Raw genomic sequence first — 24,593 nt, forward strand, 5'->3', positions numbered from 1 at the left:
TCATGCCAAAGAGACACATTTTGGGGTGGCCAATTCTGATCCCCCACAGGAGTCAAGAGGGCATCCACATGGGGGAGGGGACAAAGATGGCAATAGGAGATCCATTATACATGATGGGATGTAGAGGAGGAAAGCTTTTCCTCTACCCTCTTAGGGTCAGTGACCTAGGGGAGGAGAGGGGCTTGTGAGTTAAACTGGCAACAGACAGATTAACAGGAGAAAAGGCATACAATTTTATTAATTTTTAATTGTACGTACCCAGGAACATCACAGAAAGTGGTAAACACCCAGAGAAATGGTGAGATTTGAGAGCTTATATTACCATCTTAATAGGGGAAAGGGAGGAGAAGAAAGGCCACTTACAGGAGAGCAAATAAATTTTAGGAAAGATAATGAACCCTTGGGAGAATATATGGGAGATATGATAGATCATGACAATGTCTAGGTGTGGACAACTTCTCTTCTCATCTCCTCTTGTGTGATAAGAGTCAACTTTCCCTAACTGATGAAACTGAAGAGGAAGGGATTTATGACAATTGAGCTATTTTTTGGAGGATTTGTTTTTAGGTAGGTAAGGGGAGTTTGGAAAAAAACCTCTTCCAGTGTTTGTTGATTCTCAAGTATCTTCAGCTCAAAATAATTCTCATGCCATTGTGACACATTATAGATACCTTCAGGGATTTATCAAACAAATAGTCATTTTAAGAAAATCTGCATCCAGTTATCTTATTTAGGAGACAAGAGTTGCAAATGTGGAAGGAAAGAAAACTAGGAGAAAACTTGTAGTGTTGGATTGAAACTGGAAGTAGTACTGTGAAGTCATAGTTTTCAAAATTGATATAAAATAGATATGTAAATGTGTGTGTGAATTTACATTCATATTTTTCCTAGATGTGTTCACTAAGAGAGCATGAGAATAGCAACACTGCAATAGTGACAAGCACACTTAGCACCCAGAACTTGGCTTTTAAATATCATACACTAAACTAAAAAGAACCTTGGAGAAATGGCTGATCCCATTCTGGTGTAAGGATCATAGAAGATGAGCCTAGAACATCTTATTGTGCCAGAAAGCAAGGAAGTACCCAAAGAATGAAAGGAACAAGTCAAAAGGACATAGAAGCCAATTTAAGTGGCCAAATCTGTGACAATTTGAGCATCAAGATAAACAATGATAGTAACAGATTATAACCTGCTTAAAAAAATGAGAAACCATAAGGCCACACTGATATGATAAATAAATGAATAAATTGAAAATTTGATGAGAAATAGGATACTTACGTAGTTTCCCAGTGCTGCCTCCCCCCAACACTAATCACAAAGGAGAAAAGAATAACTTTATAGCAGAGAAGCGTGGCAGACGCTATCTTAATAAATGATCAAAGTGAATACATAAGTAATAAGGCAAGTCTAAATATCATGTGCCACCTAATAAGGCACAACGAGAAGAACACAGTACTACTTCCCTGATATTCCTATCAAAGATACATAACTTGGATTTAATAGTGAGGAAATATCAGGCAAACCGAAACTGAGAGAGATTCTACAAAATAACTGTCAGTCCTGAAAGTCAAGAAAAGACTGGGGAATTGCTACAGATTGAAGAGAAATAAAGAGACACTGCAACTAAAAGCGGCATGTGATTCTGAACCAAAATCTTTTGCTGTAAAAGACACTGTTGAGGCAAGTGGCAAAACTTGAATAGGATCTGAGAATTAGATGGTAGTAATGTATCAATGTTCATTTCCTGATTTTTGTGGCTGTTTGATGATTGTGGTTAAGTAGGAGAATGTCCTTGTTTGTATGAAATACACACTGGTGTATTTGGTGCGGAGAGAGGATGGCAGCAGGTGGTGTGCATCATGTCTTCAATTTGGCTTATGTATCAATTGGTTCAAGAAAAAAAAGCTCTTAGAACTCTACTTGCAACTTTTATGTAAATTTGAAAATTTTTTTTAAAATGAAAAAAAAATCATGTTAAAAAAATAGAACTTTTTTTTTAGAAGTCCAGACAGAGGACTTCTAAATCTAAGAGGACCTGAGTCAAAATTTCAAATGAAAGCATGTTGCATAATAGTCAAAACCAGAGATGAGAATGAGCACAAGAAAGTCGAGGACAAAGGGCATGACTGGGATGGTCTTGAGTGATCACCGAAGATACTTTTAAGGACAGGTGAGGATGTGGTCCTCGGTAGTCTGGCCTGGTAAAGGGCCAGAGGAAGTGAAAACAAAAGAGAAGAAGATGGAGTCCAGAAGCAATACACTAATTCCAAGAAACATTTGTCAACTTAGAAAAAAGAGGAAGCTGCAAAACAAAAGGAGAGCCTTAATTTGGGATCTTAGAATTGCAGTTTGGGGAAACACAGGTTTTGGCAGCAGCCAGAAAAGTACCACCTGAGGAGTAAAGGTCAAGAGTTTTTATTAGCAAAAAGGAGAGCCCAGAACAATCGCCTCAGTTGTTTGTTAGGGAGGACAAATTTACGTTACAGTTCATTGGCTTACACAAGGACATCTTGTTGATATCAGAAAAAGGTTATTTTTGCACAGTCCCTCAGAAGGTCTTTTCTCAGCAAATATCTCCCTTTTGGCAAGTCAGCAAGGTCAGCACAGTTTCATGGTTTTGTGTGGGGAGGGGGTGTTTGGTGAGGAAGATTGACTCTGCGCTAACACCCATGCCAATCTTCCTCTTTTTGCTTGAGGAACATTGTCACTGAGCTAACATCTGTGCCAGTCTTCCTTCACTTTGTATGAGGGACACTGCCACAGCATAGCTTGATGAGCAGTATGTATGTCCACACCCAGGATTTGAACCTGCGAACCCTGTGCTGCGAAGCAGAGTGGGGAAACTTAACCATTATGCCACCAGGCCAGCCCCAATTTTCATGATTTTAGCAAGATAGAGTCCAGAGTACAAAATGGAGTCACTGCCTAAGTACAGGACGGAGGTGAGGGGCTGATGAGTAGCTTATCGGCAGTACCTCTGTTCGTGCTACATTAATTGAGAGCTTTCCCAGTGTAGGGATGTGCTAGGCACTGTGGATACAAGAGTGAATCACACAGAGTTCCTGCCCTCAGTGACCTTGACTCCAGAGGCAGGTATAAACAAGTAAATAGGAAATTAAAATGCTACGAGACAAAGACTACCAGTGCTAAAGAGCACGCAGGAGGAGTGCTTTACCCTACTCTTGTGGGATTCGGAAACGTTTCACAGAGCAAGTCATAGCTGAGTGGGGACCCGAAAGATGAGTAGGAGTAAAGTAATGTTGAGGGAAAGAGTTTTCCAGGCAAAGGCAGCAGCAATTCAAATATCTGTAGATGAGGGAAGGCATGACTCATTGAACCTTGAAAGCTCTGGAGGACCTGTGTGGCTGCAGTCAGAGGCTAGTGCAGCTGGAAAAGACAGCGGGGAAGGACCAGATGCAATTACAGTAAATGACCTAGAGGAAAAGGTGATGGTCTGAAATAAGCAGCAGGAATGAAAAGCAGTAGACAGTTAAAGGTATGAAAGAGGTAAAACTACAGAACTTGGTGATTGATTGTTTTAGGGTGATGAGAGAAAGAGAGACATCAAGTAGAAAACTGGGATTACATTGTCTTACGCAGAAATTTAATTTTTCATTTAATACTCCCAACAACACTAAGAGATATATGTTATTATCACATCTATTTTACAGACGAGGAAACTCAGAGAAGTGAAATAACTTGCCAAAGTTAAGGCTAGAAAGAAATAGATTTGCTATTCAAACGTAGATTAACTAAAATACAGTGGACTGGGCATTTATTTTCATATTTCAGGAGTAAGACATAAATAAGAAATAATAATTTTTAAAATATCAATTCCTGTTTAACCTTAAAAGTTTATGACTCTATCTTAATTTTCTGAGTTTCAAGTTTTTGTCCATAGATGTTCATAGGTGACCAAAATCGCTGACATTTGAATAAGAGGTCTTAGCAAAAGGGCAGATAAAGTGTCTTCCCGGTCCTCCTTTGTTACTAATGGAATATCTAACAGCAAACGGGGCTCAAAAGTCCTGGGAAGCAATGACTCTAGGGATTCTGGCTTAGGTGACCTACTTACAAAGAACACAGGAGGCATATCCAGTACAATGAGAAATATAGACTATGAGGTTTATAAGATTATCTCTACAGGAATGACAGACTGATAGCTGGCTTCCCAATGGAGACTAGGGAAACCAGAAAATAGGGGACTATTAAGTTTAAAGTACTCAAAGAAAATCATTGCCAACCTAGAATTATCTACCTTATTACTTAAAAATGAAGGCAAGATAAAGCATTTTCAAACAAAAGAAAGAAATAAATAAAACCTAATAAAATTTATAACTAGCAATCCTTCACTAAAGGAAATTTCAAAGCATGTATTTCGGGTTGAAGAGAAAAGCTACTAGATAGAAGTCTGGAATTCAGGAAGGAATAACAAACAAAGAGCATAATAAATATGTGAGTAAATGTAAAAACATTTTTGACTATGTAAAACAGTATCTTATTATACAACAAATATGCTATATATATTTATATATAGTGTATTTACTATATAAAACAAAAATGTCTTGAATTAAAAACATAAAATTAAAATTTACATCACTAACATAGTTTGGGAGTGTTCTAAAGTGTCAAGTGTTCAAGAGATGACTAAAGGTATTGATTAACTTTAGACTTTTATATGTTTAGTATGCATTTTGGAATTTCTAAGGTAAATAATGAAAAGAATAGAAACACATCATGTGAATTCCAAACTAACAGAGAGAATAACTGGAACGTGGATCAGTTAGGATAGGCCAAGTTGTGCTGCAGTAAAAAAATACCTCAAAATTTCAGTGGCTTAAAGTTTATTTCTTATTTCTATTACATATCCGTCCTGCTCCAGCCCAGGGGTTCTGCCCACTATAGTCACTTGGAAACACAGGCTGACACAGGCTTCATCTTGACACACACTGTCACAGTCACAGAGGCAGAGGTGAGAGAACAAGGCAACCCCCATGCCAGCTCTTAATCCTTCTGCCAGAAGGGACACCTGTCACTTCTACTTGCACTTCTTTGGCCGGAGATGGTATATCTAAGTACAAGGGACAGGAAGTAGGATCCTTCTAGTTACCTGGAACAAGAGAACTAAACATTTGTGAACAGCCTTAATGGCTATCATAGGATGACTGACAAATACACAACTAATCCAAAAGAAGGGAAGAAAGGAGAGGAGGTAGAATACCAGACAAATGAGACACACAGAAAAGACAAAATAAGGTGGTAGATATACACTGAGGAAGATGAAGATGAATAATTACAATAAATATAAATGGACTAAATGGTCCAGTTAAAAGACAAGATTGATAAATGGGGGGGAGGGGAATCTAACTTTATGTTACTCACAAGAGACACTAAACAACTTACAAACACAGAAAACTTGAGAATGAAAAAATAAAAAAAGATATACCGTGCAAATTGTGCCAGGGTTGTGCATTAGAATCCTATAGAGCAATGAAAATGAAAAAATATATCTACTTGTAGTGACAGGAATTGATTTCACAAACATAATGTTCAGTTCAGCCACAAAAAATATGTGCAATGTGATTCTTTTTATATAAAATTCAAGAACAGGCAAAATTAAACTATATTGTCTAAAGATGCATACATAGGGATAAAACTATAAAAAGAAGAAAGGAAATTGCTATTTCAAACATAAATATAATGATTTCTTCTAGGGGAAAAGAGGAGCTTCTGGTCAGGGAAGAGCACATGGCTGGGGGCTTTGGAAATGCTGGCAGCATTCTATTTCTGACCTTAGCTAAAGTGACAAGAGTGTTTGCCTCACAGATATTCTTTAAACTTTATGTATATAAATGTTTTTGGCACTCTGATATAGATATATTATATATATGATATATATGGTGATATCTCTGACATATATATGATGTACCTTACAACTTTAAAAAATGCTTAGGAAGGAATTATTTTATTAGATGATTAGATGCTTAAATTAAGAAATCACTGGGTTATTTGCTAGAGCAGTTTCAGAGCATCCTTATTCCAGTAAATTGAAAGAAAATCAGAGATAAAGAAATGGAGTTAACAAAGAGTCTGACAGTGAAAAGAAGCTATTAGTACACTAGCTTGATAGGGTGGACTGGGGAGAGGTGTGCATTTCCTGAGGAAAAAGTCTAGACAGGAGAAGACACTGAAAATAGACCACAGAGATAGAGCATAGCCCCAAGACTTGGGGAGAGATGGAATCCAGCTCACAGTTAAAGGAACAGGAGACTGTCCTGCCTGTGCGAATGGTGGAAAGGGAGTAGGTAGGTCCCAGATAAGGAAAGGGATGCAGCTGAGAAACCAGGAAGTCGACCAAGAACGTGAGCAGAATAGGAATGTCCTCTTCAGCAGTGGAATATACTTGTACAAGCAAGACTTGAGTCACTTTTCTTCTTTGCCTCAAACCTCTGTTTTGAAACAGGGTTCTGAGAAGGTGTGCATCACCTCTGTTGTTCTCTAGATCATGGGGCAAGTTACCTGGTGTGGAAGGAGTCTGTGACCGATTACTAAGAGGGCTCATTTCCTATGCATTAAATCACAGCTACAGTGTTTATCTTCATTACACATATTAAAATGTGGTATTAATCTCTAGGAATTGTTCTTGAATAACTTGACATACATTACAAGCATAATTTCTTTACACACGTAAAATCTGTTATTTATTTTCATAAATTGCTCTCGAGAATGTGAGTAGAACCAGTAGAGTGACGACACCAAATGTATTAGCTGCAGCTTCATGACTGCTTTGCTACGTTCAGGGAAAATTATTTCACCTCTCTGGACCTTAGTTTCATCATCTGTAAAACAGGCGGAATAATTGGCAAAGCAATAATAAAGGGTAATTTAACTATATATATTGGGGTGGATTTGGACAGGGCTGTGGATTCAGTTCACCTTTTCAATGATTCCTGCAACACTGACTAGCATTTTTCTGGATGACTGCAGATTTATATACAAAAGTCCTGATTTATTATTTTAAAGATCAGTAATTTTTCAACTTCTTTAGTTTGTTTCCTTATCTGTAAGTTGGGGATAATTAAAGCACCTTACTCAAAGGATGCTATGGACTGAAAGTTGTTGCCCCCCCAAAATTCATACGTTAAAACCTAACCCACAATGTGTTGGTATTAAGACGTGGGGCCTTTGGACGGTAATTAGTTCATGAGGATGTAGCCCTCATGGATGGGACTGTGCCCTTATAAACGACATCCCAGAGAGCTCCCTCGCCCCACACTGTGTGAGGTAATAGCAAGAAACAGTGGTTCATAACTACGAAACTGTATGCCCCCGTTGGCCCAGGACCATCCCTCTTTATGCCTGCTCTCTTGGCATAATTAATGACAGTGCTCCTTTTCACTCTCAAAAGTGTCCCAATTCAGACAGTAAATTACACAGTCACCCTATTCAGAGCACATAGTAAGCACTTAATAGATGTCATAATATTATTATTATTACCAGTATTGATATGGTTTCCTAAAGAATCACAGTTAAAAATTCAGTTTCCATTCTGAATTAGTGGGAGTGGCCATGATTGAAGTTTTGATTGAGAGGGAGGGAGGGATAGACTAGCAGGTCTCTAAATTCTATCTTTGTATAGAATTGGAGAGCAGCCCAAATGGAGAAGGACATGTCAGGAAATACAGGGCAGGCAAATCCGGGGTTGGGGAATCTGTTAAGGTCATGAGTCATTGCAGATGCACTGAGATTAACGTTGGCAGAATATGCAACAGGCAGCGAGAAGTTCAACGCCTCTGAGAGAGACTTGGGACTCCAGGTACAATTGAGCATAACTCCGCAGGGGTGATGGCAGGAGCCATGGCAGTGCCTGAGTTTCCTAGGGGAAAAGTGGGACAGAGAAGATTGTAAAAAGGATGTAAAGGGAGAAGATAAAGATCTGAGGAAGGATATCTAAACAAGGCAGTTCTCCTTACACGTGAAGGTTGCCTTTGGACACTACCTTCTGTGTGGTAGACAGAAGAGCGGCTCGGAAGAGGAAGGGAGCAGAGCCAGAGCAGCAGCAGGCTTGCCTGCCTCCTCTGTCAAGCCCTTTCTCCTGAACTCCTTCTCCAGAGTCCTTAATCTCTGTTAAGCTCCTTGGAGAAGCTGCCTTATAGCAGCTTCAGATCTCCCAGATGTACCCTGACCTCAGAAAAACAGACCATTGTACGTGGCATTTCAGAGCTGGAAGCTGGTCAGCCAGCTCAGAGGACAGCAACAGCATCTCTCATTCACCTGAATAATAAAATCATTGACTTAAGTTCTCAGCGGACATTGGAGTATTTGTTTAACATTTCTGAGCTGCTGCTGACTGCTCAAGTTCCAGAAAACGCTCTCTTCCAAAGTAAAGCGTTTAAAATTAGATTGGGAATGGGGAGTAGTAGGGGAAGTCTGGGGTTTGCACTGAACTTTCACTGACCTTCCAGCTCCTTAGGGCGTGCTCCTTGTAATCAGTCCATCATGCCTAAGGAAGGAAAAGGGACAGCTCTCCCATGATGGCCAAATGCATCTGCCTGCTTAGCTGTCTGTTATCATCTCAGTCTCTAAACCACTTCCCACTCCTGATTCAATGCCCGTTTAACTCTTCAAGCGTGACTTTGTGGAATACATTGTAGTAGAAAAAAGCACGGGCGTGAATTTGAGCCCCAGTGCCACACAGTGTAACCCAAGGCTAACAACGTTGTGTTGGTTACCTATTGCTGCATAACACACTTACTGAACAAAAGGACTTGTATTACGTCTCCTGATTTTATGGTTTAAGTGTAAATCTGCAGTCTTAAGCAGGGTAGGGGTAAGGGAAAAATTGCAAACACATCTTAAACTTTTTAGTAGTCATGTTTATTATAGTGGTACGAGCAAAGCAATTCTCAAACTATTTCAGATGTATTAGGAGTGAGCAAATGAGAACAAAGGCTAATGCTGTGAAGAACCAGGGTTCGCCCTGTAGAAGAAGGGGCATGTGATTATGGAAGGTGGGGAGGCAATGTTGGGAGGAAGAAAATTTTCCTCGATCCTCTTAGGTTCAGTGCCTGAGGACCTACAAATTAAACTGACAAAAGATTGGTTAAGAAGAGAAAAAACAGATTTAATTATGTACATATGTACAACACGAGAAGTGAACACTGATGTAAGCTACAGACTTGGAGTGATTATGTTATGTCAATGGAGGTTCATGAGTTGCAGTAAATGTACCACTCTGGCAGAAGATGTTGATCGTGGGGAACACTGTGCATCTGGGAGGGGGTCTGGGGTTATATAGGAACTCTGTATTTGCGGCTCAACTTTGCTGTGAATCTAAAACTGCTCTAAAAAGTGAAGTCTATTTAAAAAGAAAAATTAAAAAGGGAGATGCTGATTTCTTCAAAAATTTCAAAGATCAAGAAAGACTGCGGAGCTGTTACAGAGTAAAAGTGGCTAAAGAGATGACTAAATGTAATACCTGACACTAGGCTGGAACCTGCACTAAGGGGAAAAATACACTATGAAGGATATTATTGGGCCAAGTGACAAATTTGTATATAAACAGATAAAAAAATTTGACAAAAGTGTTGCATCAGGGTTAAATTTACCATTCCAGCCGAATTTGTCTATTTACCATTGTCTGACTGTTCCTTTTGAATCACTTGCCATTCTTGCTGTCTGGAGAGATTTTGCCCATCTATTCACCTTCAAACTTGACAGTTACCCCGTGACCACTCAAAAGACCTGCCAACCATTTCAGCCCTGAGTGATCTAATCTTCCTCTGAACGCAGAGCCCCTGTCTCTGCACTGCTCATGTCATGCTTTTCTAGCCCGGCATTTTCAGATGTCTCCCTATATAAATGTATGAGATCTTTCCAACTAAACTGAAAGCAAAGTAATATCAGGAATGTTGCGTTATGCTTCCTTCTACATTATAGACCTTTCTTATGATAGATTTATTTGACATTAATTTATTTGACAATTCTTTATCAAGCAGCTACTATGCACTAGTTATTGTTAATACAAAGATAAATAAGACATGGTCCCCGCCGTCAAGGGACTTACAGTTCTATATGGCGAGCCAAACTATAATTAAATTTTAAATGTGCAAGGAATATAAAGGATTGTTTCAAGGAAGGCTCCATGGAGTAGTTGACACTTAAATTCAGTCTTGAAATGTGCATAAGTGTTCACCAGAAAAGAAACTCTTGGCAAGGTCTCAGTATGGTACACAGCTGGGAAAGTGTAGGTGCCAGAGGAAAGGCTTCCACATAACCTCCAAGTCTATGCCTCCAGGACTTCTGCATGAGAGCCACAAGCCTCACCCCACCCATCCCTATGGCTGCAATGCACATGAAAGGGAGATGGAGGTGGCTGACCTCAAGAGACTAAAGCCATTGCTGTAGAACAGGAGAGGTTATAGTGGGGAAGGGGTCGTTTCAGGGTTTGCCACAAGCAGGGAAATGAGAAGGAAGCCTTGATATTAATCAGGAGCATGTAGACAGTCTGTGAGATAGAGTATGATGAACCCTTCCTGAGAAAAAGCTGTCAGGCACTTGGGCGGGCTGCACACAGTGGCCCTGCACCTATAGCAGACAGACTGTCTGCTTTCTGCACAGACAGACTGATCAGACCATGATAAATGATGCAGATAAAGGAGGAAATTAGGCCACTGAGAAAGAAGGGGAAAATGAAACAGAAGCTCTTTATTCTATCAGTGATATTTCATTATCACTAATGTATGAGATAATTGATTCTTTTAGAGATCAGTGTATCTCTTCCTCTTTTTTGACAGAAAGAGAACTATAGAGAGAGAAACAATGTGAGGTGATTCAACATTTATACTTAGTAATCCACAGAGCATCTCACGGCCCTTCTCTATTGCTCTATAATAATTGCTCTAAATCTCTGTGTTTGCATTTTGAATACAATTCATTTTTCTCCATTCTCAGTACTTATGACGAATTAACATCTGTACAAAATTTGTCAATACTTAACATAATTTGTTGTTGCTGCTGCTGTTATTTCAATGAATATTCCTCCTAATTACTACTGCCAATGTTGGAATACTTAGCATAGCTCCTCCAGGGCAATCGTCACTCAGCTCCTCTTTGTCTAGTAATGAGGCTCTGATATCATTCTTTCCTTTGCAGGAACACCTCAGAACCTCAGAGACAACCCTCCTAGCTTTAAGAGTCTCTGTGGAGAAAGAGCTGTTCACTTCAGATTTTGCTGCTGCTGTTATTCAGGTTGGATCTTGGATAACTCTTTGTTGTAAACCGATCCAAATTTCACTCAAATGATAATCTGCAATGTTGTCTCTTTCTGTAAGAAATTGGAGGTTTCCCTTTACCTGAGGCCATGACAATTCTATAACAGGAAGTCCGTTCCCTGGAGAATCATCTGCTGACTCTTCAGCTGGATTCTTTCTATTACGCATTTCGTCTGTTTCCATCTCTTCGTCATCATCTCGTGCTCACTCACTTCACCCCAGTCACATCCGCCTCTGTAAGTACCTAGAAGATGCCAAGATTTTGCCTGCCTCAGGACTTTAGCACTTTCTGTTCTTTCTGCCTGAAAGTTCTTTTATATGACTGACTCCTTGTCCATCAGGTTCAGTTTAAATTTCCCCTCATCAGAGATTCTTCCCTGACCACCCTGTCTATACTCCTTGTCTTAGTCCGTTCAGGCTGCTACAACAAACTTCCATATACCAAGTGACTTAGAAACGACGGAAATTTATTTCTCACAGTTCTGGAGTCTGGGAAGGCCAAGATCAAGATGTCAGGAGATCTGATGTCTGGTGAGAGCCCACTTCCTGGTTTATAGATGGCTGCCTTTTCACTGTGTCCTCACATGGTGGAAGGGGCCAGGGAACTCTCCAGGATCTCTTTTAAAAGGGCACTAATCCCACTCATGAGGGCTCCACCCTCACGACCTAATCACCTCCCAAAGGCTTCACCTCCTAACACCATCACATTTGGGGCTAGGATTTCAACATCGGAAGTTTGAGAGGACACAAACATTCAGTCTATAACAGTCCTGTTCTACCCGCCAGTGCCTCTATCATATCATCTTATTTTTTTCCTCCATAGCTCTTATTATAATCTGTAATTATTTTTACTTAACATTGCTCTGCCTCTACTACAATATATATTTCAAAAAAGTAGGGTCTTTGTCTGTCTTTTTCACAACTGAGTTACAGTGCCTAACACATTTCCCACATTTCCTGGTGTGGGGGATAAGAATTGCCCACCCCAAAATGTTTGTCTTTGGCTTGATTATCTTTAAGAACAAACGACTCTGAAAGAAGCTTTGATCTACCCCCAACTGCTTAAAAGAAATTCAAGATAAAAGACCAGTCCCCAGGCGAGGCCATCACCACAGATAACTCTGGGTATCTGTAGATTGGGAGGGTCCTCGCTAAGCCCATTCTTATCAAAGTACTGTCTATCGGACATTTGCTTTTCCATTTCCATGTGAATTGTCTTCCTCCCCTTTGAAGTCCCAAACCACTACCCCCTACACCTTCCTTTGTCTTCAGCTGAAGATGATATTTAAAGTGACAGCTTTGGCCATTCTGGCAAGTTACCCAGTTTTCCTGGGTTTCTCCCATGTATACATATTGTAATCAAACTGCGTTTGATTATCTTGTGTTAGTCTGTCTCATGTCAATTTAATTCTTAGGCCAGCCAGAAGGACCTGGAGTGGGTAGAGGAATTGTCTTCTTCCCTCATACCAACTATGTGACTTTCTGGGAAAGGCAAAACTATGGATAAAGTAAAAAGATAAGTGGTTACCAGGGGTTGGGAGGTGGTGGGAGAGATGGGTGAATAGGCAGAGCGTGGGGGATTCTTAGGGTGGTGAAACTATCCTGTATGATACTGTAATTGCGGAAACATGGTGATGGGGTTCAGGATGAGCCACCTCAAAACATGGCACCTTGGCATGTTGAACATCTTAAGCTGAAGGAGTTTAAGAAAACAGCAGAAACAGGAAGGTCACTCTTACATCCCCCCCTTGCCCTTCTTCCCTGAAAGCGGGAGATAAATCTCCCATGTGAAAGGTACCCTTCCCGTAGGAGGAAGGGAGATATCCTTGTCACCAGAGTCAGGGAATCTAGGGCCAAGAAGACCGTATAAACACATCTTGCTACTTCTTCACCATCAATTACCCATAGACCAAACCCGTTTGTCTTGTCAGTTCTTCACAAATTGATTGTTTCTTTCTCTAAAAGGTACAAAAGCTTCCTGCTCTGGTTACTTGTTTGGGTCTTCATTCTCCTGTGAAAGCTCCCATGTAATTGTGAAAATTTAATAAAATTTATATGCTTTTCTCCTGTTAATCTATATTTGCCAGTTTAATTTTCAGACCCAGTCAGGGACCCTACAGGGGTCAAGGAAAACTTTTTCTCCCCTACAATGACATATTGCATTTGTTGAAACCCATAGAACTGTACGGCACAAAAAGTGAATCCTAATGTAAATTGTGGGCTTTAGTTAATAATAATGTCTCAATATTGGTTCATCAATTATAACAAAAGTACTACACTAATGCAAGATGTTAATAACAGGAAAATTGTGTGCTGTGTGGTTAGGAGATAAGGGAGAAGAGGATTATGGGAACTCTCTGTAATTCTGCTCAATTTTTCTGTAAAGCTAAAACTGCTCTGAACAAATAAGTCTATTAATTTTTTAAAAAAAGAAAAAAAAGTGTCTGTTTGCCTAGCACTGGTATATCCTATTCTACAGCCAGATGTATTAGAATAGTCCCCCTTCTCTCTGCAGTTCCACAATTTGAAATTACCCCAAGCCCACAACCAGAGGAAAACAATATCAAATTACCCACGTTCTTAGGCAGGGGTCTCCAATCCCAGCCTCACACCAGAATTGCCTGTGGAACTTTTAAAAATGCTAAGATCCCAGGACAACTGAATCAGAATCTTGGGGAGTGAGGTCTTTGCACGTCCATGTTTAATAAGCTCCAGAGTGATTCTGATACCCATTCCTACTTGAGAACCATTTTTTTTTTGTCTGACACTGATTTTCGCCCAATGCCCAAGTTCTCAAGACTGGGCTTCTGCCTGACTCCTGAGATGAAATTTCTACTTTGTCTTAATTCAGGCAGGTGCATTCCTGTCTTGCTACCATGAGATGCAAGACAGATGGAGGAGGGCATGAACGGGAACTACTTCTCTTATCTATCTCTTTCAAATCATCTCAAATCTTGGAACTGTAGGGGAAGAAGAGTATCTTTTCCTTCTATCCTTCTAAGTTCTCAGCTGGGGATCCCTGTAACAAAATATAGATTAACAAGAGAAAAGCATATAAATTTATTTAATATGTTTTACATGACACACGAGCCTTCCTAAGGAAATGAAGACCTGAAGAAGCAGTTAAATCCGAGCGTTTTTATGCTAGGTTTGATGAAGAGTAGAAAGTCGTGGAAAGATGTCATAGAACAAAAGGTATGAGCTAAGCGTAACAAACTGGGGGAAACTTAGCAAGGCCTGTCTGTTCAGATTCCCCTCAGCATCTCTCCGTCTTTGGAGATAAGGATGCACCTTTCCTCTGGATAGGGAGGGCACCTCTCACACAATGATCTTATGACCTGCTTCAGGGGAAGGTGGGAAAGTTCTTCCTGCACCTGCCATTTCTCAAATTTCTTCAGCTTGAAATAGTCAATATGTCAAGGTGCCATATTCTGGAGTAGGATGTCCTGAGTGCAGTCAGAAGCTCCCTGTGTAGCAAATGGACCCTGGTGGTTGGCTTGGCCCTTGTGCCAGCCCTACACTTCTAAAGCAAGTTCATGGCATATGAGGTGTGTCTATTAGGGACTCTCTATTTAAACACACCTGTGTCTTCTCCACACGCTCAACTGTTATTTAGTCTATTCCTTTCCCTAGATTTTTATATATGCTTTTGACTGCAAAAGTAATGGCCCAAATCCAGTGTCATAGGAATAACAGAAGATTAGTATCTTAAACTAAACAGTTACTTATTATAACAATTATCAGGCATATTCAGACCTCTTAGAACACTCCCTCTTCCATGGTTGCTGAGGTATTTCTGTGTCAGGCATCTGACCAATGAGTGGCCAGAACAGTGAGTCAGAGGCTGATGCTAAGTGATGAGTTCTAAGTTCCTTTGTGAGGTTTAGTTTTCTTGTTTCTGCAGAGCTGAAGGCCTAACACTCAAAATGGCCCCAATTCTTAGCCCATTGGCCAATTTGGGCATGTGATACCATTTTTTTTTGGTCCAATTGCATACTATTTCTTACAATGCCTTTCTTCCTTTCCATACCAGCCTTAGGAGCTGTATTTATTTTCCTGCACAAGTCATAAGTTTTCCATATTACCTGAAGGGAAAAATTGTCCAAGACTTGGAAATAGACAAAAGAGATTACTAGATGTCCTTTCATTGAAGTGCTGGGAGTTATCTCACAGACCCACTGGGGATGAACAGACACTACTGAGGAGCATACCTTTGATCAACATGCAGGGTAGAAATGAAATCATACAAAACCGATAACAACCCAGATGTTTCCTGTTTGTAGTAATGCAAAGGAATTATGTCTGGCAGAAAATATAAATTTTTGTAAACCAAAATTACATTGGAACTGTTTTAACTCGTTACTGATTTCCTCATTACTGAATGAGTTGAATAAAATGAATTTATTTATGAGTTTATTCAGTATCATGGGTTTATTTCTTTTTTTTTCCTTTTTCTCCCCAAAGCCGCCCAGTACATAGTTGTATATTCTTCGTTGTAGGTCTTTCTTGTTGCGGCATGTGGGATGCTGCCTCAGCGTGGTTTGAAGAGCAGTGCCATGTCCGCGCCCAGGATTCGAACCAATGAAACACTGGGCTGCCTGCAGCGGAGCTTGCGAACTTAACCACTCGGCCACGGGGCCAGCCCCTTGGGTTTATTTCTTAAAACTTTCATGATAGTCATGTTTTTAACTTTTAGAAAAAATTATACTTTAACACTTCATACTTTTACAGGTGTAATTTCCTTTTCCTGGGATAGCTTTTCTAACCTAATCAGCTTGGTTTCCTATCCATCTTGCAAGGCTGTGCTCAGATGTCCTGTCTTCTAAGCTTTCCCTCTTCCTTCTCCCCCTCTCTAGGCACAGAACAACTGTCCAGCCTTAATTTGTTCAGACTCTACCAGCACTCATTGCATTCTATTATAATTGTCAAAGTATATTATAATTATGCCAAAATTGGTATAATTGAAGAGTAAATTCAGTTAGAAAACTTCAAACCTGCTGTCTCATCTCCCACTCTCTGCTCTAGAACCTGGAAGGGTAGAAGAAAAAGATTTTTTTCCTGTCCTACACTACATTTTGAAGTGGTATTTAATGTGAAAAAATATTGGTATTCTCTGTATGTAAATTGATTGTTGATGAAGAACTACTGGCTTAACACTAATGTCTTGTGAGTTTGGTTGGTATAGGTCATCATCTCCCAGGTGTCTATTCATTCCCGGGTGCATGGAAAACTTGCAAAGCTACGGAGCTGCCCCTGGATCATAATGATCAACCTAGATTTGTTGGCTGCTCATTGAGGCCCAGAGTTCTAGGAAGGTGTGCAGTCACTTAATTGAAAATGGTGATACCATGGTCTTTTCTCGAATTGTTTCACAGCTGGAGTCATTCAACAGTACAGGAGGCTGAAGAACACAAGGTACTTTAATGTTTAGTATTTCTTCCTCCCCATCCCTGCCCTGGGCAAATTATGTGGAGTGACCATTTCTCTTACTCTGTATCTCTCTCTTGCGCATAACAAACAGAAGTCTCATGGACTCTGGTTACTTGTGTCCTCAAGATTTCCTGCTCCAATTTACTTCCTCTTTCCTCCTACAAAGTTTGTCTTAAGCCCAATTCTTGAGGAGAGCTGCATTTTAAAGTTCTCTAACCCCGCCCTATTTCTCTGCCAAAGGAAAATGGTTATTATCAGATAAACTCAATTATGCTGAAATCTTCTACTAATGTGTTATCCCTCAGGAAAGGTAATGCCTTAACCTATCCAAAATGCATTAGCCTCCTTAGAGACATTCTTAATGAAAGTGCAGTAGGGACCTCTGTCAGTCTGTGGCTGATAGAGAAAGTCCTTTTTAATCCTTGGAATTTATAGCTTCCATACAGATGAAAGCACCTGCATTTTTTTCTTTCTTTTTTTTTTTTCTTGCTAGGGAAGATTATCCGTGAGCTAACATCTGCCACCAATCTTCCTCTACTTGGTATGTGGGTTGCTGCCACAGCGTGAGTGACTAGTGGTGTAGGTCTGTGCCTGGGATCTGAACCCCTGAACCCAGGCCACTGAAGTGGAGCACACCAAACTTAACCACTATGCCATGAGGCTGGCCCTGTATTTTTATATTAGAAATCCCCATCTTCTGGTGCTAGGTAGAGGAGATGATTGATGGGCACTGGTCATGCTTGTTTTATCAAAGTCAAAATTAAAGTACCAGCCGAAGGATGGGAAAGGAAGAAAACCAATATTGACTGAGCATCTACTGTGGAGCAGGAAAATGCTGCATATTTTATACCCAGTCAGCTCTGCCTACGCCTCTCAACCTGGGTGGAACTCAGCATGTCACCACAATCAATGCCTAGGTCACAACTTTTCCCCAGCTTACCACATAAATAGTTACACTGTCATCATACACGTAAGCACATTACACACATTAGACACACACATATAATGCACACCTTAAACCTACAAACAGCACAAATCACATCCAAGCATAATCTATATCAGACACACCTATAACACCTATACCAATCACATAGCACATACGTGGCTCACATAACAAATATAAATGTCACACACATTGGAATGATTTAATTTATTTAGGGGAGGGAAGATCATTCAGTTTAAGTAGGTACAAGGAGAGTCAATATCAGGAAAATTCCTCAGTTAGTCAAAAAGAGATGCCAGATGAGCTGAATCTTTTAAAAAAATATAAAAATAAATCAGGGGAGTGAGGACAAAAGGATACACCAGGCAGAGAAACAACATAGGCAAAGTTATGCTATCAAGAAACCATGTGGTACATAATTCTAAGCAGTTGGAAAACATTGGTGCATAAATGCAAAGTAGGGAATAGCAGGAGCTATTGATGCAGGCAGGAGTCACCCTTCAGAAGCATTGAATACTCTACTAGAAACCTGGGGGTGTGGGTAGACATTCTAGTTGCTAATCTCTAACAACCGGATGTCCTCTATGCTATCAACAAACCCATTCATGCCACAATGGAATTCAATGTGACTATAGCTCCTGTGCTCTTTGTAGCTCTGTTTGTTATTCCTCTGGTAGCACCTGAGTATTTTGAAGGGATACTGGGCCCACACGTAGACGTTTCTGTAGCGATCTCTCCAGTTCCTGATGCATACATGCTCAATTTTGTGCCAAAAGGTATAGATGAAGATGTGATAGTTCTTGCCTCTGAGAGCTTCTCTTTTTCTCATGAGGTCATTACATCTGTACTCACTGAATTCCAAGCTTGTGCTCAGATGATGCTGTTTCATGAATTCCTTCCAGGAAAGGTTCTCGCTGTGTACAAGGAGCCCACATAGAGGGAACATCAGGGCCAGGAGAGGGCCTAGAACCTTTAGAGAGGATGCCATCTCAGTCACCAAGGCCACCTTTGAGTCCACAGGGAAGAGAGAGGAAAGCATTATCTCGACGTGGCCCTAAAAGCTGAGTTCCATCTTAAAATTCCTTTCCCTGCCAATGTAGGCACTTGGGCTCAATTTTACCATTTGGTTGCCAGACTAGAAGATGATAAGTCTCACTAGATAAGAAGAGCTAAAAGAACTGAAAATATTCTAAAACCTGACTGAGACAAACACAAAATTGTAATAAACAGATGAAGTTTATTTTCAGAATTCCATACACCTCCTGTCCACCTTCTCTTCCACCCAAACTGAGGAACCAGTCACCCTCTAGCTAGCTCTGTTTTATAGTCCAGGTCAGTTCTCACAAGAGCATGTATCCAAAAGAGAATGCTACTTGAAGTTTCATGTTTGTGAGTGGAAAGAGTTGTCACCTTTCAAAGGAATGTAGAAGATGAATAAAGACTTGGGAGATTTTTTCCAAACGGGAAGTCTTTGGTTCCCCAAAATCCCAGGCTGCAGTTACACTGACTCTGCAAGATGGTGCTTATCTGACCTTGACTTCCTTATAACACTTCCCCAAAGCCTGTGTGAAACACTTAGCACTTCTGACTATGCACACCCCTTCTCAGAGGCCATTTCCTTAATTACCATCATTATAAATGATCTTGATTTGTCACTTAGAATGTCATCATAAAGGAACTCCAGTTTTGAAATATTGCTCAAGCACCAAGATTGAAACTGCCCTCACAGGAGCTACTCTGGTCAAACGTTAGAGCATGGATTTGTTTGAAAAAGTCTTCCTTTTAAACTAGCTCTCTGTCCTCATTTACCATAAGGAGTGGAGCTGGCCCTACCGGACCTCCAACCTGATTCTCAACTCTCTGAGCACTGGTGTCCTTAAATGGGGCTAATAATAGCTCCCTCACAGACCTGTGAGAGTCTAGTGAGATACATGTGTGCCAGCAATTCTGAGGGTGTCAAATGCTACATCAGGCACAGCTCAAGGGGTAGGCACTTTCTCATTTCTGGCACCCTATCCCTGGTCCAAAGGCTTAAACAGGATGAGAAGATCAGGATTCAAGCTGCTTCGGTGTGCTATGCTTGGGAAGATTCAGGAGGAAGCCTGGTGAGGGGATTGGGAGGTGGCAAGGGAGGAGGGACTGTATCAGTGAGATTAATGCTGAGTTGAATTCAGGCATTTGCTTCCTACAAGTTGGATCACATTCCATTCTTAACTCTACCATTTAGAGGTTCAATCAAGCCCCTTCAGGTGTTCCTGGGCCTTTCCCCCAAGCATCCTCAGCAACAACCCTTCTAACTCACTCAATTCAGATCCAACACTCACGTCACTGGTTGTAGTGGGGATCAGTATGTGAATCTGAAGAGCAGGGAGTCTGTGTCCTTCCCCTTTTCTCAGAACCAAGAAGTCTACAGCAGTGGAGAAAGGAGTAGCTGTTGGAGGTACAGTGCTCCGACTGATTGGCAGTGGTTGGGTGGGGAGAGGGGACAATATTACTGTGTGAACCTGTTCCCATATCTTCTCATCTAGAACACTTGGGTTCACACTGAGAATAGCCTGGAGCAAAGGTGCTAAACATCAAAGACTGACTTCTGGGCACAAACGCGAGTTGCAAGGCTCTGAGGAGAGGTAACCCCAGAGAAGAGTTATCTGGAGTTAACAGGAGGCAACCAGAGATCTGGCTCCTAAATTCACTTCCCGACAAACTTCTAGGGGAAAGTCCCTGAATAGCTAGGCTATCTTTTATGGGAATTTCAATGGGGAAAATCACTTCTGGAGTTGTGAACTGTGGGTCCTTCTTTGAGAGGTGAAAAAGTATCTGGTCAAAGGTGCAATTTATGGATAAACTGAGATCCTTGAATGTGTTTTCTATCAACATATTTTTTTAAGGGCTGTTTCTAGCTAAGCCATCTAGGTTGAGTTTCTCACTGGGCCACCTTGTTATCAAAATGTCATGAAGAGTAGCAGAATATGCCACCCCAAAATATGCCTCTTTGGCATTAGGATTACTTCTAGCTGGCTGTTTTTGAGAAACAGCAGACACAGAAGTTCTGAAAGCCTAGTAGAAGTTACCCTTTTGTAAGGGACATTTATGCTTATAAGAGACATCTCCATCTGTAAGTGTGTCTCCCTCTCAGTATACTCTCTGTACCAGGAAGAAGATGACTTTAAATCACAAGAAACTCTTATCAGTGGAGAAGGCAAGGACTTAAATCTGCATAATAACCTTATGCTTGTTTGTTGTGCTTTTTCTGGTCATCTGCCATAACTGGTCTCCCCACCCCCACCATGCTTCTTTTGTCTTTAGCTGAAGATGGTATTTAAGGTGGTAGCTTGTGCCATTTTTGGGGAGTTTTCTGGGTATATCCCATGTGTATAGGACATATACATGACATTAAACTTCTGTTTGCTTTAATCTTGTTAATCTGTTTTTTATTATGGGGCGGGATGGGTCTCAGCCAAGAACCTAGAAGCATAGAGGGAAAATTATTTTTCCTGCCCTATAGTCAGGATATTCATTTTATATCCAGAACTTATCTTCAAAGCATGATTAGTATAGAGGAGGAAGACAACTCCTCTATTCTCTAGGTCTTTCTGGCTGGTCTACAAATTAAATTGACATGAGACAGAATAATGGGAGAAAATCTAGCAAAGCTTTATGACATGTTTACATGGGAGAAAGCTAGAAAAACTGAGCAACTCGCCAGAATGGCTGAAGTTGCCAGCTTAAATACCATCTTCAGCTAAAGACAAAGGAGTATGTTGGAGGTGGGGGGAGTCAGTTGTGGGAGATTACCAGGAAAAGCACAGTAAACAAGAGTAAGGTTATTATGTAGGTTTAAGTCCTTGCCTTTTGCACTGGCAAGAGTTTATAGAGATAAGGTCAACCCCCTCTTTCTAGTACAGAGAGGGAGACATCTTTACAAATGGAGATTTTCCTTACAAATGTAAATGTATCTTATAAAGAATTACTTCTACTTGATTTTCAGAGCTTCTCCTCTGTCTGCTGTTTCTTCAAAGTAACCAGCCCAAAATAATCCTCATGCCAAAGAAACACATCTTGAGGTGGCAAATTCTACTCCCCTACAGTAACAATGCCATCCCATTTTATAATCTCTTGGTCTTCTCTTTGGATTGGAAATATGTCATCTGGATTAGATAGGGACATGTTGGTGAAGGAATTCAGAATGAGCCTCCCCAAAATATGCCACTTTGGCATGTGGATTATGTTGACTTCAAGTTAATCAAGGCCCAAAGACTCATGAAGACCGTTTTACTCTCCCTTAACTGACTCAAAGAATTTAGATAGACGAGCTGGTCCAGGAAGAGAAGTATCACCAGAGATAACTACAAAGAGTACGGACTAGGTGTGATAAACTGGAGGGAGTCCACCTGGGCCTGTTTGTTCAAAGTCCTCTCTGTATCCTATTGTTTCTGCAAGGCATGGTAAACATTTGTTTACCAAACATTTGCTCTTCCCATCTTCCCGTGAATTGTCTTCCTTCCTTTTGAAGCCCCAAACCCCTATCCCCTTCTCCTTAGCTCAGATTGGCATATAAGCCTCAATTACTTGACTGTTGGAGAACCTCTCGTGGGCTCCCCGTACATACAAAATTAAATTTGTATTTCTCATATTAATCTGTCTTCTGTCAATTTAATTATTAGGCCAACCAGAAGAACCTAGAAGGGTAGAAGAAGAGTTTTCCTGCCCCACATTGGCATTTTAAGGGACATGTTGGTATTTACAGAAACTCTGGTACACTTTAAACCCCAGCTCATGTCAAACACTCCTTGAATAATAGGTAATCATGTACTGACAGACTGGGTGGGAGTTGTCTCAGAGTACACTCTGTAAATCCAACTACTCTCTAGTTTTTTGGGCGAAGAGGGAGACTAAAAGGGAAGGAATTCTGGGCACTTGGGTTTGGAGGATTTGAGAGATGACTCTGAGAAAAAGTAAGGTGGGGCCATCATGTGCCCATACATACATCCAGAACCCTTCCTAACAAGTTTGTGCTATCTACAAGACTTAAATCAAGTAGTGACTCAATGAATGTAGAGAGAGGCAGGAGAGAGAAGCTACCAGGGCTAATGTGTGAAAGGGCAAGCTAAGAAAGAGGTCCATAGTTTTCAAGGCATCCTATTTTAGCATAGACTATCAGGGAGTATTTTTGAGAATTATTTGAAACAATGCATGTGAAAGTAGTTTTTTAAATGATAAAGTGTTATGCTGACATCAACTGTTGATAATATTATCACAAGGTTGTTCTAGCCCAGTTATTTCCAGTGTCAACTAGGTAATCCAGTGTTTCTCAAATGTGTGATATTCTACTCTCAATTTGGAAAAAAAATTATTATGAACCCATAGCATACAACCATGAACTCTACCATGAACTAAGCCAAAACTTATAAGACCTCTCTAATATGAAGTCAAATAGGAAGCAACCTAAACTAAACTGTGGGAACAGTATCTCTTTACATCTGCAGAATGAGCAACTACCTGAGCAGACCAGGAAGGTAAGTTAACCACTGTTTCTGGAAGCTGCTTATTGGGTCTGCTTCCTATAACTCTATCTACCAGCTTTTGTAACAGAAGCTGCTTGGGTTGTGGCTTCTGATTTGAGCTCCTAAGGAGTTATCCTTTGAATACAAATTTAAAAGCATTTCCTAATCATATTCTTTCTTTAAACATTTTCCTTGACTTAAACTCCTTTCTATTAATTCCTTGATATTTACTTTTGTTAACCCTATTCTGTTCTTCAATTTTTTGGAACAACTGTTTCTCAAAACCATAATAAGTAACAGATTTCCTCACACAGATGGTAATAATGTCTCAAGGTGACTTAACCTGGGATCCCTGGGCTTCCAAGGACCCCATGGATGGAATTGATAGGGTCCACGAACTGGTACAGGGAAAAAAATTACATTTTTATTTTCATTAACCTGCAGCATAAATTTAGCAATTCCTTCACTTATGAATGTAGAAAGCAATAAAAACCACAGATACTTTCATATCAGTTTATAGTTGTTGCAAATATCTCAAAATATTTTATATTGTTCACTACTTCAAAACTACAGTAGTAAGTAGGCTCACAGTTAGATCTTATTATTTAGTGCATTACTAAACATATGTGTTACTATATCACAAACTTTAAATGTTTCATTTGATTTCCTTTATAATCCAATGCATTTTATTTTGTGCATTTAATAGTATTGTTCTGAGAACAATTACTATTGCTCTCTTGTTTTCAATTGTTGTTATTAGTCTCAATTATCCTTTGGCTTCACCAGAATGCCAAAGGGGTGCATGACACCACAAAGCTTATCACCTCTCTCTAGGGGCTGGCAGAGGAACACAATGGAAGAAATAGGATTCCTGAGTAATTTGCACCACTTACCTAGGAATTCTTACATGAGAAGGAAGTAAAATTCTTCGTTCTTAAACTACGGTAGTATTTTCACAACTTAGCCTTTCCCTAACTAACCCATTTTGATTGCCTGGACGGTTGTGAGAAATGTTATCTTTTATTGTTGATAATGTTATAATTCACATCTGCCTTAACTATTTTAACCAGAGAGAAAAAGAACACAAGTATTTCAAAGAAAAAAAACAGACAACGCATTAGTTATTTTTATTAGGCTTTGGATGAATTTCTGAAGTCCCAGTAAAGTCACAATCAGGCAGACAGACTCTTGTACCCTCATAATTCTCTGACTCCTAAGTTTAGTTCTAATGGTCTCTCTTTCTTACTCTCACTCTCTTTCTCTCAGTGAGGTCCAACACTTGGGAAGAAGTTAAGGAAAGGACATGACCATAGACTTTCTCTGGAAGTTAGGTGTTGAGAGAATGCCCAGAATGATCATGGATCATCAAAATACCACCAGGCAATCAAACACATCATGGAAGACCCGAGAGCAAGTTCCAGTTATGCTGTCTGTATTATG

The 24,593-nt window shown here is 40.2% G+C and overlaps 2 protein-coding genes across 4 annotated transcripts in view; both read right to left on the reverse strand.

The window, feature by feature from the left end:
* RNASE1 (ribonuclease A family member 1, pancreatic) overlaps positions 1 to 15,098 on the reverse strand; it is a 42,925-nt gene extending 27,827 nt beyond the window's left edge. Inside the window, exons 1-2 of one of the 2 annotated variants that reach the window (XM_070626557.1) lie at positions 15,033 to 15,098; positions 11,358 to 11,520 (exon numbers count right to left, since the gene is read on the reverse strand). In XM_070626557.1, the coding sequence (XP_070482658.1) occupies positions 11,358 to 11,459 (102 nt within the window). In that variant the 5' untranslated portion in view covers positions 11,460 to 11,520; positions 15,033 to 15,098. The remainder of the gene's footprint in view (positions 1 to 11,357; positions 11,521 to 15,032) is intronic. The other variant, XM_008509408.2, reaches the window with a different exon arrangement.
* Positions 15,099 to 17,841: 2,743 nt separating this feature from the next.
* EDDM3B (epididymal protein 3B) lies at positions 17,842 to 20,130 on the reverse strand. Of its 2 annotated transcripts, none has more exons than XM_070585023.1 (2): positions 19,974 to 20,130; positions 17,842 to 18,655 (listed from the first exon to the last, which is right to left on the reverse strand). In XM_070585023.1, the coding sequence occupies exon 2, from the start codon at positions 18,635 to 18,637 to the stop codon at positions 18,200 to 18,202; it is 438 nt and encodes a 145-aa protein (XP_070441124.1). In that variant the 5' UTR covers positions 18,638 to 18,655; positions 19,974 to 20,130; the 3' UTR covers positions 17,842 to 18,199. The 2 variants fall into 2 exon arrangements, with proteins under 2 accessions (XP_070441124.1, XP_070441134.1); XM_070585033.1 differs by having other exon boundaries at positions 19,952 to 20,125.
* Between the last annotated feature and the right edge of the window lie 4,463 nt (positions 20,131 to 24,593).

This window comes from Equus przewalskii, chromosome 1, assembly GCF_037783145.1.
Source record: "Equus przewalskii isolate Varuska chromosome 1, EquPr2, whole genome shotgun sequence".
NCBI classification, from domain to species: domain Eukaryota; kingdom Metazoa; phylum Chordata; class Mammalia; order Perissodactyla; family Equidae; genus Equus; species Equus przewalskii.

What these genes read in the sequence shown, in the direction of transcription:
- EDDM3B (XM_070585023.1), bottom strand. Translation starts at nt 18,637, where the DNA reads ATGGCATCCTCTCTAAAGGTTCTAGGCCCTCTCCTGGCCCTGATGTTC.